At 38.3% G+C, this 16,637-nt stretch overlaps 2 protein-coding genes across 2 annotated transcripts in view; one reads left to right on the top strand and one right to left on the bottom strand.

Moving 5' to 3' along the window:
* Positions 1-8,017, top strand: part of LOC146465725 (solute carrier organic anion transporter family member 4A1-like) — a 291,465-nt gene extending 283,448 nt beyond the window's left edge. Inside the window, exon 12 of the transcript XR_014868194.1 lies at positions 8,003-8,017. The gene's annotated coding sequence lies outside the window, so the exon portion shown is untranslated. The remainder of the gene's footprint in view (positions 1-8,002) is intronic.
* LOC146465724 (NFX1-type zinc finger-containing protein 1-like) overlaps positions 1-15,722 on the bottom strand; it is a 29,883-nt gene extending 14,161 nt beyond the window's left edge. The window contains exons 1-5 of the mRNA XM_085128160.1: positions 15,577-15,722; positions 2,658-6,755; positions 1,811-2,301; positions 1,213-1,368; positions 764-894 (exon numbers count right to left, since the gene is read on the bottom strand). Of these exons, the coding sequence (XP_084984286.1) occupies positions 764-894; positions 1,213-1,368; positions 1,811-2,301; positions 2,658-6,669 (4,790 nt within the window). The 5' untranslated portion in view covers positions 6,670-6,755; positions 15,577-15,722. The remainder of the gene's footprint in view (positions 1-763; positions 895-1,212; positions 1,369-1,810; positions 2,302-2,657; positions 6,756-15,576) is intronic.
* Between the last annotated feature and the right edge of the window lie 915 nt (positions 15,723-16,637).

Below are 16,637 nucleotides of genomic sequence, written 5' to 3'. Positions count from 1 at the left end.
GGTCTTTTGCAACAATGTAATTCTGGCTATTTGTCATTGGGCGAATAGAAGTAAGTAAGCAATGGAATTTAGGCAGTACTGATTTATAACAAATTCAGTAAACACCCACATTTAAGAATCTATTTTTTTCACGGTCAGCCTGAATAAGTCTTCATATATTTATTTCAAGGTTCTTATATAAGAGGTGTCTAAAATGACGAATTTCAGCTTGGAAGTCCTTAATCCACTTGTTCCTTTATGCGGGTGTTTACTATACTGTACGCACCTTTCCCCTTTTGGAAACGTATAAGTAAGTTTTATCTTTCCGATTTGCACTGCTGGGTCAAGGTGGAGCCACCTATTACAGCCTTTTTTCCAATTCAAAACAACACACTTTGAAAACAGTATGCGTTTAGAAAGGGTCACAAAAACCACAGATGCACTATTTATGGTAGAAATTTTACAATTTCGGCTTTATTTAGAGCGGTTTTCAGTCGAGTATAGGAGGCCGTTTCGCGTTTCCTTTGGGTTAACGTTACTAAGCTCTGTCACCTTCTAAAGAAACGCAATTATTTCTCGACCAGGCCAATCATTTTGAAATGACTTGCAATCGTTTGCAGTCCCTAAGATTCGGATTATGTTGTTCTTACCTTTGTTGTAATGGGTTAAAATGATTACTTTTGTTTTTATTTTGTTTTGCAACACGCACTAATGAAATAGCCCTTATGCGTGAGAAATGATGCGGGGTTGTAGATAAATACATAGGCTATACTGCTTTCCTCACCTCGCGGGGGTCTCTTCCTTAGCTTTGCCGGGCATTATAGGAGTGAAGTCGAATACCACTTGCTGATCATGTTTTTTGAGATAGGCTGGTGGATTGACGTCATCGTCACTCTTCACATACACTATGTAACTCTAATTTAAAAATAGGACAAATTTTAGTTCATTTTCTATATTGAAATGAAACCTAAATATTCAATTCTCACCTTAGAGACCAAAGAAGGAGGTCTTTAACGAGAGCATTGAATCTGAATATAAAAGTATAACTTGCTCTAAACTAAGAACTAAGCCAGGTACGAATTCCCAAATTTTAGAGGGTCGCTTGCGAGAGTCAGTTTGCGCTACATTGTTTCGTTATTTGTCTTAACGTGATTTTGTTGTTTTTAGATCAAGGGAAACCTAAATATACTAGCCCCATGTCAATTTCAGCCTTGTATTTAAAACTGTCTATACCTTGAAGGGGAAATCTCTGGCAGACATCATTTTTAGCCCCTCCAGCACTGGACGGTAAGCCTCAAAGAACGCTATGGATTCAACCATTTGGCATATGTCCCCTGTTCTTGGTCGAGCTTCATTGGAAGGCGAAACAAATCGGACTTCAATCAGCCCCTAAAATGCAAATAACAAGGAAAAAACTGAGCGATGAACCAAAGAATATACCTCATACCAATATGCTGTCGAATTCCTCCAAGAGACTACGCACTCTCTTCAAAGCGAGATCCGGTACATCAAATGTTAACCTCGTTCGAATCAGTTGCTAGACAAGTGTAGCAGTATGAGCAGTCATCGCCAGCATGGTAATGGTTTAAAAGCTGGCTATATAAGGTCGGTCTAATTATCGATACACTTGATTCTCTGGGAGTGCATGCATGGAAAAATGTCGAACTCACAAGCCAACAAGCTTGATGTTAACCTTTTTACCTAATTTCTTTGTTGAATAGGTTGATCCTCCGGTTATGCTAAATTATTTGTTTGTATCCTATTTTGATAGTTGGCAAGGAACAAACAGTTAAAAGCGTTAGAAAGATATTTCTGTAACTCTCTTCCTTACCCTTCTAACATTCTCCAACTTTCTGTCAGCGACGGAGGCAAAGGTAAAGCTCTTGAAATTGTCCTTAGACAAACACAGTAGGGATCCAAAGGTCAGCCTTTTACTGTTCTCCCATTGCACTCCAGCAAACGTTGAAACGTCAAATTTGACCTTGTATCTGACTCCATTGGATGTATATACCGGGCTCAATATCCTGACATTATCGTACATTCTAACATCCTTTAAGCGATCATCATCTCTTGGATATGCGGTAGGCATGTCCATTAACAGCTGGATGCCATCACGAAGGGGCCTCAAGAAGTCCTCGCGAAGAAGCCGAAACTGGACGTCTAAATAATGTTCCTCATTGTAGTACTTCCCCTTGACTTTGTTCTTTCTGAGAAAGAGTCCTTCGTCATGGTTTCTGACGTCAGTGATATCACAAGGGGTCGGAATCACACTCAACTGGCGGAAATTCTCGGGAGGGTCTTGTTTTGCATCGGTGATCATCCCTGACAAGACATGAGAAATCAGCATTATTGAATGAGCATCGAACTTCTCGCTTTTAAATGTACGCATCGTTTGAGCGCCTTTGAACTTAGATTCACGAAAAAGACAAAAAATCATTACGTTATCTGAATGTAAATGCTCTTGCGAAAACAACACCAGAGGAACGTACTGCTGAAGAGCGGCTTTAGTTGAAACGATGACATCGTAACATGTCGTTCCCAGATCTAGACTTAAACTAGAATCATCACTTCAACATTTACTATTTGAGGTCATTTGGCTGTGAGGGTGAAAGGTTTCAGACAACAGGCCAAAAAACAAACAAACAAACACGCTAAACAAGTCTGAACTGATACTCTACCAACTCTAGGAGATCTGCCCCTTTGTTGTTTTCTTCCTGCGGAATTGTCTTCCTTCCTTAGTCTTGTTAGTTCTTGAAGAGCAAAGGAGACGCCTTCGTCTAATTGCGTTCCAGAGTTTACAAGAGCCATTCTAGCTTTATGCAACTTGACTAATAGTGAATTGGAGCATGAATTCGGGAATCTGTTGAAAACTTCTGTGAGTAGTGTTACTATGTCTCTGATTGTATCCAAATTCAGTCTTTGGATTTGTGGGTCTTTCGATTTCTTCCTGATTGCTTGGTCGAGAAACGCTCCAAGTCTAGCAGTGAGAATCCAGGATGATTGTAAAGAGGTAAAGAATTGCTCTAAACCGATATCAGATTCACAATGACAAGCTTTTGCCAGAAGTCTTATAAGAACGATCACCGCATCATCTTTCATCTTTTGTTTCTTTCCAAGCGAAGGGAAATCTTCCGAGATCAAGCCATTGACAATTTCCTCCGGACTCTTGTCCAAGAGATCTTCCATGGCCTTGGTCCATAAATCGTCTTTGTGAACAGTTTTCTTTTTTTTCCTTTTGGCAGTTCGTGTTTGGACTAACTCTCTCTCATTTTGTGCGTGTCTTTGTTCTTGATTGCCATTCTCATTGCTTTTCTTTGTTTCACTTCCACTGGGCGCATGCATCTGTTCTCTTTTAAAAGCCTCATCTTCTCTACTACTGTCTTTTCCTGTTGCACCACCCTGCACACCATTTTGCTGCAACGCGTTGCCATTGCTGTTCACAACAGCACTTTTCATTGCTTGACTTCTCTTCTCTGGGCGACTCTGATCTTTGTCTGCAGTCTTGTTTTGCGTTTCATTATTTTCTCCTGCCAAACCATCTTTTTGTGGCAATGTGTTACGTTTTATAGGAACACTGTTCTTCTGTTCCTTTTCATTTTGCGGGCGCCTTCGATCTCGTCTTTTCGTCCCATCTTGTATTTCGTCATCTTTTCCTGTCAACCCATGTTTTGGTGGGAATGTGTTGCTGCTGTTCACAATATTACTTTCTTCTGTTTTTACTGTCTCACTTCTATATCGGAGGTGTCTTTGAACTTCTTCTTTAGTCGCATCTTGCTTTTTGTCATCTTTTCCTGCCGCACCACATTTCTGTGGCAATGTGTTCTTGCTTTTTGCAGGAGCACTTTTCTTTACTTCACTCTTGTTTTGTGGGCGCTTTTGATTTTGTGTTTTAGATCCATCGTGTCTTTCTTCATCTTTTCCTGTTGCGCCTTTCTTTGGAAGCCGTCCCGCATTGTTGCTGTTTACAGGAACACTCTCCTTTACTCCATTCTTGTTTTGCGGGTTCTTTGTATCTTGTTTTCTATCTCTCGACCCATCCTGTCTCCCTACATCTTTTCCTCCTGCATCATCTGTTTTTGACAATGTAGTGTTGCTGCTGTTTACAGTAACACTTTCCTCTGCTTTCTTTAGCTCACTTTTAGTCTGCGAGCCTTTTTTACCCCTCTCTTGCTTCCTATGCATTTCATCGGCTTTTTCTGTTGCAGCAGTCCTTTGCAGCAATGTGTTGTTGTTTACAGCAAAACTTGCTTTTACTTTACTTTTATTTTCTGTTCCATCTTTTCTTCCTTCATCTTTACTAGTCGTAGCATCGTTTTTTCGTGTCAATGAATTGTCACTGCTGTTTACTGCGACATGTTCCTGTGGCCTTTGATCTTGCTTTCTAGACCTCTCTTGTCTTTTTTCATCTTTACTTGTCGTACCATTGTTTTTCCGTGCCAATGTGTTGTCACTGCTCTTTACTGCAACATGCTTCTCTGTTTTCTTTACGTCATTCAAATTTTGTGGTCGCCTTTGATCTTGTTTTCTAGTTCTTTCTTGTCTGCCTTCATCTTTTGCTGTCGCACCATGGTTCTTTGTAAATGTGTGTTCCCTTGTTTTCTTTACGTCATTTTTATTTTCTGGTCGCTTTTGATCTTGTTTTTCAGCTCCATCTTGTCTTCCTTCATCTCTACTTGTCGTACCATTGTTTTGCCGTGCCAATGAGCTGTCACTGTTCTTTCCAGGAAAATGTTCTTCCGTTTTGTCTACGTCACCTTGTCTTCGTTCATCTTTCCAAGTTGCACCACTATGTTTTGTCAAAGTGTTATCATTGCTCTTTACTGAAACATGTCCCTCTGTTTTCTTTGCGTCATTTTTATTTTCTTGGCGTCTCTGATCCTGTTTTCTTGTTCTCTCTTGTCTTCCTTCAGCTTTTCCTGTCGCACCATTGTTTTTTGGCAATGTGCATGTGTTGTAATTGCTCTTTACTGCAACATGTTCCTCTGTTTTCTTTGCGTCATTTTTATTTTCTTGGCGTCTCTGATCCTGTTTTTTTGTTCTCTCTTGTCTTCCTTCATCTTTTCCTGTCGCACCATTGTTTTTTGTCAAAGTGTTGTCATTGCTCTTTACTGCAACATGTTCCTCTGTTTTGTTTACGTCATCTTTATTTTCTTGGCGTCTCTGATCCTGTTTTCTTGTTCTCTCTTGTCTTCCTTCATCTTTTCCTGTCGCACCATTGTTTTTTGTCAAAGTGTTGTCATTGCTCTTTACTGCAACATGCTCGTCTGTTTTCTTTGCGTCATTTTTATTTTCTTGGCGTCTCTGATCCTGTTTTCTTGTTCTCTCTTGTCTTCCTTCATCTTTTCCTGTCGCACCATTGTTTTTTGGCAATGTGCATGTGTTGCCATTGCTCTTTACTGCAACATGTTCCTCTGTTTTCTTTACGTCATTTTTATTTTCTTGGCGTCTCTGATCCTGTTTTTTTGTTCTCTCTTGTCTTCCTTCATCGTTTCCTGTCGCACCATTGTTTTTTGGCAATGTACCTGTGTTGTCACTGCTCTTTACTGCAACATGTTCCTTTGTTTTCTTTACGTCATTTTTATATTTTGGGTGTCTTTCCTCCTGCTTTCTAGCCCCATCTTGCGTTTTGTCATCTCCTGTCAGACCAATCTTTGTTAACAATTTGCTGTCACTGTTGTTTGCAACCACACTTTCCTTTCCTTTTATTTTATTTTGTGGACTTCGTTTGCCACGATTTCGCATCAATAATCCCTCCCTTGTCTCACTTCCACTTTGCGAACGTGTTTGTCCAAGATTTCTTGTCTCATTTTGGCTTTCAGTTTCTATCCCTGTAGCGTCATCCAGCGCTATTTTGGCGTCCTTCGTAACGCCACCAGTTTTCGTTGTCTCACTTCTACTTTTTGGGCGTTCTTGGTCTTGCTTTTTAGTACCATCTTGCCCATCTTTTCTTTCTCCAGTCGCACTGTCCGTATGTGGCAGTGACTTGTCGGTTCTGTTATCTGCAGCCCCACTTTTCTTTCTTGCATTTCTATTTCTTGGACGTCTTCGTTTTCTTTCATCTTTCTCAGAAGACTCATCTTGAACCTCAATGTCAGCGGACTGAGGTAAACCCTTTTGTGGTAACTTTTTTTCACTGCTGTTTGGTGCTACTCGGTCCTTGGCGTCGATATCACGTCTGTTTTGTGGGTGTCGCGGCTCACAATGTTTTTTCGTTTCTTGCTTATCTTCTTTTCCTGGTATTTCATTAACCTTCTGTCCTAGTGCGTTATTGTTGATGTCTACGACCAAACTCTTCGTTGTTTCACTTCTATTTTTTGGTCGTGTTTTTCCTTTTACTTCTGTCCCATCTTTGCTTTTATTGTCTATTCGTGGTGAATAATCTTGAAGACCATTTTGTGGCAGTCTGCTGTTGTCGTTGTTGTTCACCACAGAACTCTTCTTCCTTTCACGTCTCAGTTCTTGCGCACGCCTTTCTCCTTGTTTTCGAGTCCCCTTTTGGTCCCCACTTTCCTCTGAAGTATCAAGTAGTTTATTTTGTAATGATTCATCTTTCATCATGTCTGATTGGCTGTTAGCGCCAACCTGAAGTCTATGAGTTCCTGTGTCAATTGAAGAACAGCTTGGGGTTCTTTTTCTTTGAGCCGTTTTTTCATCATCAGCAGCCAAATCGTTGGAGTCAGCTTTAAGCATCTTTTGGGGCACCTGTCTCCGGCCGCAGTCTGTTCTTTTACCAGCAGAGAGCCGAAAATCTCTTGGTAGGGGAAGGGTCCATGTCCCTGAGAAATGGATGCATAAGCAATTAATTTACGAACAATAACAGACCTTTCTTGAATCTTTTATAAGGAACCACTCAGCAGTAGGAAAAACGAAGACATTCCAAACACAGAGTGTGGCAAATAATCAATGAAAACAATATTCACAAATAAAAAAGTGTTTGGTTGCAAACATTTTCCTTTGAAATGATTACATTGAAATGATTGATTTAATGGAGATTATATTGGTGGTTACTTACTGAGAGAGTCAAGTTACTGTATCAATGACATGCAATGACGTTGTTAAATCAATCAATTTTATATTCTGGCTTGTTCGGATTCGAATCCATGATTCTGCGATACCAATATAATGGCGTCCTCTACTTACTGACCTATCAAGGCATTGAACATGATTCATTCGTAGTTCACATCTTTTCCGAGTTATTTCAGGGCCACCCATGCAACGGTTCATTTGCGTGGAGATCTGTTCGGAGGGCCTCAGAAATCTTGATTTTTTTGCTAAAGAAAATCTAAAGTTTCCTTCTGCAAAATGCTAGCTCAGAATGTCATAACACTGGAACACTAATTCCTTTTTCGAACGGGAAAATATCGCTTTAAAAATGCGAAAAAAGTTCCTTTAGCATTTTTCTACACTGAAACAAGAGCTTGTAAATTCTGGAATTAGATTCTGTCCTCTAAAACGTTCTGTAACTTAAATTTTCAGCTAATTAGCATCAGAGAAGATTAAACTGTCTTATGTGCATATACAAATATGTCTTTAAAAGAGTTCCAAACGATCTGGGAACCGAGGAGCCAATATGTAAAGTATTTTGCTTAGAGTCGACGGTGTAGGTATTTTTGTGTGCTTTTTGACAGCGCGAAAATAGGTCTTAGAAAGGGCTACTAAATGGACAAAGAAAACTAGAGATAATTAATTAGTAATAATTCTAAAAACTTAAAAATGCCTGATAACGTATGACATGCATTTTTTTTTTCCAAATTCAACCTTAATTATATTTGGGAAATGCCTGCGTATCCCCAATGTTCATTTTGGATTTTAATCTGAGCGTTTGCTAATATCTTCTTTTCCCGAATATTCATAACCCACGCACAAACACTGCTTCATTCGGGAGGCAATCTCCAGTGCCGGAGATGCGCAGACCGTATTGCGCAGTAGCAAGAAGAGGCCCCTGTTATTTCACACATTCACAAAGTCAAGTCATTTAACTGAAATTAACTGAGAGCCAAAAACTTTCACGGGTTGGCACAAGCAGGGATAATCAGAAATCAGAATTGTACGGTTTCTACTAAATGTGATTCTAGGAAAAATTAACAATGATTCAAACTTCCGGTCGTTTTTCTGGGAATGCTGACGTCAAATACGCCAGGCAAACAATAAGTTGATAATATACCACCGGGATAGAAAACACTTCATTACGCCTGAAGTATCATAAAGAGAGCACGGAATCAGCAATGTTGCCGTTTTCATACTAGGCCAAAACAGTTTATTCCCTTTGACTTACTGTTACGGTTACAACGTATTTGACAGGCCGAATTTCTATATGAACGAACAGAGCTCATACGGAAAATGACCCGGATGACCTAGCACAAACAATATTTGGTTTAGCACGCGATTTGAAAGCTCTGTAGAGACACTATCTGGCGAGGCGGTCTAGATCCATCCAGCGAAAATATGTACCCGTATGGATACAACTCTTACGCTAACAACACACCTGGCATTTGTATATGATTTTGTATTTTGTACGTGTATTCCTCTTAGCTTATTTTGATTGTCAAAAATGTCCCCAAAATGTCAGATTTGTTGAGCTCAGAAATTCGAAATGCCAATTTTCAGTGGCTTTTAGTCGTAAGAAAATTTTGGGGTGAACAAAAACTTGTGGAAGAAATTTTATGTTACGGAGTAAATGGGCATGTGCTAAAACCAGTAACGCTGGAACGAAACCACCGGACTGGAACAACCGAAACCATCGGGACGGAACCACCGGTGTTGTTTACCGCAGAACGAGATCAGAATCGGCGCAACGAGAAGTTTTAGTCCTTTAATTATTTTTCTTGTTTTAAAATCGTCTTCTTTCCCTTTCATTTTTCACATTTATTGCCGATAGAATAAATACAAGCCTGCAAGATAGCTAACTAGCGATTTGCTATGATGGCAAGAGAGGTTTGCGGTTTTAGAGTTCAGTTACTATTGACGGCTCCGTGTCACTGTAGTGTTGTAGCGATTTCCTGTCTTGCAGCTCAGGGACTTGCAACACATGTTTTCTATCTTCCTTTTGAGCTAGTTGTTTAGGGAACGTGCACTTTGTAAAAGGAACAGTTTGAACGCCACTTGATTTTGCTCGTACATTCGAAGCTGGAATGAAAGGTCATTTACTTTTTGCAGTAACGGCTTTAAGAAACAAATGTGAAACAATGAATTTTCCGTCGCCCTTATGGAACCAATCATTTTGTGAGTTTGTCTCAGGTAGTCGTTATTGAACTCTGCTCATAGCTAATAGTCCCTCGACATAAACGCTCTGCCGTTTATAGACAAATAAATGACGACTAAGCCAATCCGATTCGCGTTTAATTCGTAGTGAACAATCGGCTGCTCTAGTGCTTCCTTACTAGGCCATCAACTAGCATCCTATGTGTAGAAAATTTGTCCATGTTCATGGATAAAATAAGCATCTCTTTCAGCTTCAACGTTTCCTTTGGCCAGTAAATTCAGGGAATGCTTAGATGATAAACACACGATTTCATAGCTAACTTTGTTCTGCACGCATTCCTGGCTTCCGACCCACGCGCCAAGTCTGGATGTCGTGGACTCGGCTTTGCTAAGAGATTGGAGAATTGCAAACTTCAATTACTTTAATTTTTACTTGGGGTGGGTTTCTCGCAAGTCGTTCAAAAGAAGTGAAATTGACCATTTAACAACAATGAAATATGTCAATAGATTAAACACACTAATAAACTGAGTCTTGCATTGATGCAAACGAAATAATAATTATTAGAAATACGAGTTTCTCCAGCTCTTCAGTTGTCCATGAATTCAAATAATCCTCGATGGCTAAATGGCAATTTTTTTATTTATTTTGTTTTCTCCACGCAATGATTTTTATTGTCCCTGGGAAAGTAACTTCTCGATTAACAAACCAAACAAACAAAAATACAAACAAAATCGGTAGTTGTGTTAGTAGTAGTAGCAGAAGTAGTAGTAGTAGTAGTAGTAGTAGTAGTAGTAGTAGTAGTAGTAGTAGTAGTAGTAGTAGTAGTAGTAGTAGTAGTAGTAGTAGTAGTAGTAGTAGTAGTAGTAGTAGTAGTTGTAGTAGTAGTAGTAGTAGTAGTAGCAGCAGCAGCAGCAGCAGCAGCAGCAGCAGCAGCAGTAGTAGTAGTAGTAGTAGTAGTAGTAGTAGTAGTAGTAGTAGTAGTAGTAGTAGTAGTAGTAGTAGTAGTAGTAGTAGTAATAGTAGTAGTAGTAGTAGTAGTAGTAGAAGTAGTAAGTAGTAGTGGTAGTAGTAGTAGTAGCAGCAGCAGCAGCAGTAGTAGTAGTAGTAGTAGTAGTAGTAGTAGTAATTGCTTTATTTGCATGACCACAAGATTTACGGTATTGAAAAGCTTATATAATCTAATTACTAACAAAACAGTGTAAAGTATCATAACAATATATAATTAATTCTAAGTTACATCATCAATATCCAATAATAGCCTGTCACGTATAATCATACATGAAAAAATAAACTTAATAACCAGTTTGTTTACATTATAGTCTTTAGAGTTCATCAGTAGTTTCACAATGTCTGATGTCGATTTCGTTTGAATATCAGGTATCATTTTACTTATGTCTTCATAGAATGTCTGCCTCTGTAAAGAGTAGCAACTACAGAGAAACAAGAAATGAGTTTCATTTTCCACTTGATTTGATTGACACAACTGACATAATCTTAACTCTCTAGGAAGATGATCTTTCTGATATCTACCAGCTTCAATTCTGAGTTTGTGGTTACTTAATTTAAACTTAACTAGGTTTCGTCTATCAGGAAAATTTCTTAAATGAGTTAAATAATTAGACGAAGAGTATTCATTCTTGAAAACCTTATAGAACTTGAGTGTTCAAGGTTGTGTTGCCAGAAACGCAGATACTTGTTTTTCATATTAGTTTCAATTTGCCTTATTGTCTCATTGCTAAAATTTTCAGGATTTAGATCAGATGAATAGTATTTTTCTAACATGCCCATAAAATTGGAGTAAAAACCGGAATTATTAATGGAGTGTAAATGTTTTGACATCAGAAAAGATTGCTTAACGATAGAGTCATTCTCCTTATTGTTTAGGTAAACAAAGTATTTCATACTTTTTTGGTTTATTGCAATAAGTAATGGATATCGCCCTAACTCAGCCCTACATGCTAGGTTAGAGGCTTTGTTTTTTACCTCCAAATAGCGTTTGCAAAACTTTAAATGTACTTTTTCTAATGGGGAATTATCCCATGTTTTGAACTCCTGCTTCGTGTACATACCCCAAACCTCACTTTTATAGCTTAAGATCGAGAATATCATCGTGTCGAAGATCTGAGATGCTGTGTTGGGAGTTAGTTTACTGAGGAGTGTGTGTTTTTGGATGTTAGAGAAGGCGTGCATGGCCTTTTCTTTTAAGTGATCTAACGCAAGAGTGAAATTTCCTGTTGGGGTTAAACGAGTTCCTAAATAAGTGTATTCCTGAACAATTTCAACAGGTTCGGTGTCTATTTTAAAATTAATGTCAACGGATTTCTTTGAGCGTTTCTGAAAGATCATTACTTTCGTCTTCTTAGGATTGATTTTTAGCATCCATGATTTGCAGTAAGAAGATAGCGTATTTAAACAGTTTTGCAATCCTGTTTTGGATCTCGACAGAATGATTAAATCATCAGCATACAGAAATGAGTTTATTTTCCTTCCATTTGGGAGGACAAATGGATCAGAAAACGCGTTTTGAAATGAATATGGCAGATTGTTAATATAAAAGTTGAATAACAGAGGACTTAGAATACACCCTTGACGGACACCCCTGGAGTACGAGAAAGATCGTGTTTTGTTGTCTCCAATTCTTATAGAACAGGAAGAATTACAATAAAGAGTTTTAATTAGATTGTAAAATTGTCCTCCAATGCCAGCACCGAGTAGCTTATAAAATAAACCAACGTGCCAGACGGAGTCAAAAGCCTCGCGGAAATCTACGAAACAGGCATAGACCCTTTCTTTGTGATAGTGAACGTATTTATCTAGCAGGGCTCGAAGAGTAAAAACATGGTCTGCAGTGCGGTTTTCAGGCAGAAAGCCAATTTGTGAGTTATGTAATATTTTGTTTTCTTTTAAATAAGAGTGTAGACGTTGATTTAAGATTGAGCAGAACAGTTTTCCGAGGCAACTTGATACACAGATGCCCCTGTAGTTTGTCGGATCATTCTTGTCACCAGATTTGTAAATGGGGGTTATCAGGCCTTGGCACCATACATCTGGCATCTTTCCAGATTTTAGGATATGATTGAAAAGTTTGATGTAAAGAGGCATTAGTGTTTCAAGGCTCGCTTTGATCATTTCGTTCCTTATTCTGTCGGAAAAGGGCGATTTCTTATTCTTTAATTTTTTCACAGCTTGACGTATTTCCTGTTGAGTTATTACTTTGTCTAAGGAGTTAAGTTGGTCTTTTTCTTTTTCTAATTGTTGTAGCTCATTATAAATTTTTTCTTGATGTGTAGATGGTTTTGGCTCGTCGGAGTGTAAATATTGAAAGTGTTCTAACCATTTGTCTTCTGGTATTGAAGGAGGATTTTTGTTGGGATTGTATCATCTATCGATTTAAGACAACTCCAGAACAATGATTTGTCAGGATTTGATGATATTTCATCGAGTTCTTTTGTTTTTTCTTTCTGAAAATTTTTCTTTTTTAAATCGAGGAGATTTAGTAGTAGTAGTAGTAGTAGTAGTAGTAGTAGTAGTAGTAGTAGTAGTAGTAGTAAGTAGAAGTGGTAGTAGTAGTAATAGCAGCAGCAGCAGCAGCAGTAGTAGTAGTAGTAGTAGTAGTAGTAGTAGTAGTAGTAGTAGTAGTAGTAGTAGTAGTAGTAGTAGTAGTAGTAGTAGTAGTAGTAGTAGTTGTGGTAGTAGTAGTAGTAGTAGTAGTAGTAGTAGCAGCAGCAGTAGCAGCAGTAGCAGCAGCAGCAGCAGCAGTAGTAGTAGTAGTAGTAGTAGTAGTAGTAGTAGTAGTAGTAGTAGTAGTAGTAGTAGTAGTAGTAGGAGGAGGAGGAGGAGGAGGAGGAGGAGGAGGAGGAGAGGAGGAGAAGAGTAGCTGGTGACTAGTAGCCGTAGTGGTAATGATGGAAGTGGTGGTTATGGTACCAGTGGTACTGGAAGTGGTAGATATAGTGGTAGACACAGTGATGATAATAGTGATGGTTGTGGTTGTAGTGGTAGAGTTCCTGGTTAGCACCAGCTAATAAATTAAGATTTAAACGTCTAATAAGAAAAGAGATGCCATACAGGGATACAGTGTGCACAAAAAATAACTTAGTTAGGCATCTACAGATTTTGTAGAACAAAAAACAGACAGGATAATGAACTTTTTGATTTCTACTGGCTACGTTTTGGCAACTGATCATACTCATTTAGCTTTTTTAAGTTCATTCATTTCTTATCATACACTTTCTTGATTTATTACTCAGTTGCTCAGTCCATCAGTCAGTCAGTAAGTCTGAAACTAGTCAGTAACTCAGCTGATCAATCAATCAATCAATCAATCAATCAATCAATCAATCAATCAATCAATCAATCAATCATTCATTCATTCATTCATTCATTCAGTCGGTCAGTCAGTCAGTCAGTCAGTCAGTCAGTCTTTTAGTCAATCTTGCAGTCAGCAAACCAACCAGCAAACTATTTAATTAGTCAGTTAGTCAGCTCCACAACCAGCCAGTTAGTAAGCCAGTCAGCAGACCAATCATTCTGCCAGTCAGCCAGCAAGCTAGCCAGTTTATTAGCAAGCCAGTCAGTAAGTTAGTCACTCAGTCAGTGAATCTATCTGTTCATCAGACAGTCAGTTAGCTTGTCGGTCAATCAAGGGATCCTGTCCTTTTTACTTATTATCAATTCTTACCACGTGTGTTAATAAAATTTCATTGCCGTTTGAGCCTTGTAAGTCGTCTTTAAATATAACAACCCAGGTCGATAACAAATTCCAATTGTGCGGACAAAGACATCCCTCAAATTGGTCAATGTTGGACATTGTATGGCATTATGCATAATGTCTTTTTTTCCAGCAGCATCAGTGCAAAGAAGTTTTTTTAGTTTTCTCTTTACTCCACTCCACGAACGCACACACGATTTGAACTCAGGTTTGTATGAAGATCAGGAGTTATATGAATGCATGGAATACAACAAAGAAATTTTGAACTAATAATAATAACATTTCACTTAATGAAAGACCCACCAAAAATTCCAAGGGGATGTTTTTTAACTTTTGGCTGCCGTGGAAATGTTCACTACCCTCTGGCTCTGCAGAGGAATTTTCAATGCCGTGCAAAATGATTGAATGTCTTCAAGTTGATTCCTTCATTGCAATCTTTGAGCTGATCGTGCCCATAGATTCTCAACACAATCAGATTTTGTAACATTGCAATCTATAGAAGTACTTTGCCAATTCATTGTCAAGTCTAATCCATTGTCAACAAACTTGTAAACGTGTAGAGAAAAGAAAACATAGGAGACTGATATTTTCGAAGACTGTTGGCTAAGCTTAAATACTGTTACTAGTATCAATTGTCATACCTTTTCCTATAGAATTTATACTCGTACTTAAATGTATACTCGTCTTAAAGTAACCCTGCCATTAGACTCTGAGCCATCGAGACTCAAATTAGGTTCACGACACAATGGGTAAGTTTTAGCAACACTTTAAGCAGACGAACTGGAGAGCAGTTTTTCTATAGTACCTAGTAAAACAAACACACTCACTTTATCGAAGCTCAAAATTCAGGAGCACCACCACGAGCAAATTTAGGTAAATTTAAGAAAATTGATTTAGCTTGTTTACTTCTGTTTTTCCAGATCGTTTCATTGGGCCTTAGGTTTGCAATCTGTTCGGTTGTTTTAGCTGAATATTTTCTAAATAGCGTACCATTTTGGGATTCCTCACATTTCGGAACTGCTGTTGCCCGTCCAAAATAAGATATTATAAGCCGGCCTTTCTCGTGCCCAAGCGAAATTGAACTGAAGTTCCAAATTGCCCAGCATTACGAACCTAGCTTGAAATTAAATTTCGCTGATGATTTATAGGTCTGTTCAAGCAGTTATTTGGTTGAGGCTATCCGTCGGATCCATTAGATGTCCTTTGGAAGACATAATAAAGAACACAGTGTACAAAGCTACGGTCTGTTGAAAATAACCTGCAGCTGCTTGCTTGTTTATCGAACTGAATGTTTATTAAATAAATAAAAGAGCTAAGATGTACAGAATTATAGTCCACCAGGCATTCGTCTACAGACCACAATGGCTAAGTAGAGAGAGATAAGCAAGCTATAGGCCCTCTGAGTTATGACCTTTCTAGGAAAAATCCATCATTCATATTTCCGAAGACTTAACTCGTTGATCGTCTTCCGAGAATTGTGGACAAGTCACAGTTGTTAGCTTTCAATAACGTTTATCAAACAAACTCACATAAATTTCTATGAAAATCATCGGAAGCAATCATTCATAGTGTACAAGTGATAGCTAAAAGTTTTATGATAGCAACATTATCATTTGGTTCCCCCCGAATGGTCGTATGATTGCATTGTGTTCTGATAAAAATTTTCGTTGTCAGTCTGACTTACCTGTTAATATGAGCGAAGCCTCATTCGGCAAATAACCATATTTTCCGTCATTAGATCCCAAAATATCCTGGTTGCTTCAAGAAAAGAATCAAATTTAAGATGAAATGAGAGTATATGAAAGCATTAAAGAAACTTTAATAGTTGAGTCATACTTGAGCAGACTGACCAATCAGAAAATTCCAAATCTGATTTTCTCGGAATGTCTACATCGACTTCCGGTCTGTCCATTTCGAGGAAGTTTACTCTGCGATTAATTAGATTCCTTTGCAAACTCGCTCAAAGCCTGATGTATTTTCACATTTATTTTGCATCGTATTTTGGTGGATAAATTACACTACATAACTAAATATAAACGCTAAAAGCTGATGACGATGAACCATGTTGAACGTGCTAAAACATGTCTCGGACTGAATTGGTCTTCATCCGCTTTTCTCGGAAATAGGAACATTTCTTTAGTTACCAGGCAGCTTTTCTTGGAATAGTTTAAGTGTCAGGATTATTTATAACATGCACCTTTTAAAATCTCCTCAATGTCAAATAGTATTGACTTTTTAACGGCAAAGTAATCACATGCCATGTAAAATTCATCGTGGTCTTAATTTAACCAAATTTTTGTTACATGCCAAGTTAGGGCTGGGTTGTACGCTGGGATGATGTGGTTTGTGGGATAGATTTGAATCGCTTCGAACGCCTTTATATTGTGTGACAGTAGTTTACAGTTGATCGCTCCATTGCTTTCACGGATCAAAAAAACCCACTTCTATCTAGTAAGTGATCGAAGCCGTTCCAGTCAACCGGGTCGTAAAATGTAAAATTTATCGATCAAAGGTTTTTCTTTTAACGGAATCTTTGTTACATGCCAAGTTAGGGCTACGAAAAATACGAAAAATTTGTTTCTAAGTACATTCCAACCACGAAAACCCGCTTTAAGTTATTTCTTTAACCTGTTACAAGAAAGACCAAATTCTCCTATCTTGTCTCCATACTTTTCTCATAAAAGCACTGTTGAAAATATAAACCAAAAACCAATATCAAAAGAATTTATGTTGCGTGATTGTAAC

Source organism: Pavona decussata, unplaced genomic scaffold (genome assembly GCF_977016875.1).
Source record: "Pavona decussata unplaced genomic scaffold, jaPavDecu1.1 SCAFFOLD_155, whole genome shotgun sequence".
NCBI classification, from domain to species: domain Eukaryota; kingdom Metazoa; phylum Cnidaria; class Anthozoa; order Scleractinia; family Agariciidae; genus Pavona; species Pavona decussata.
The sequence above is the reverse complement of the archived record's forward strand: the minus strand, read 5'-3'. Positions and strand labels throughout refer to the sequence as shown.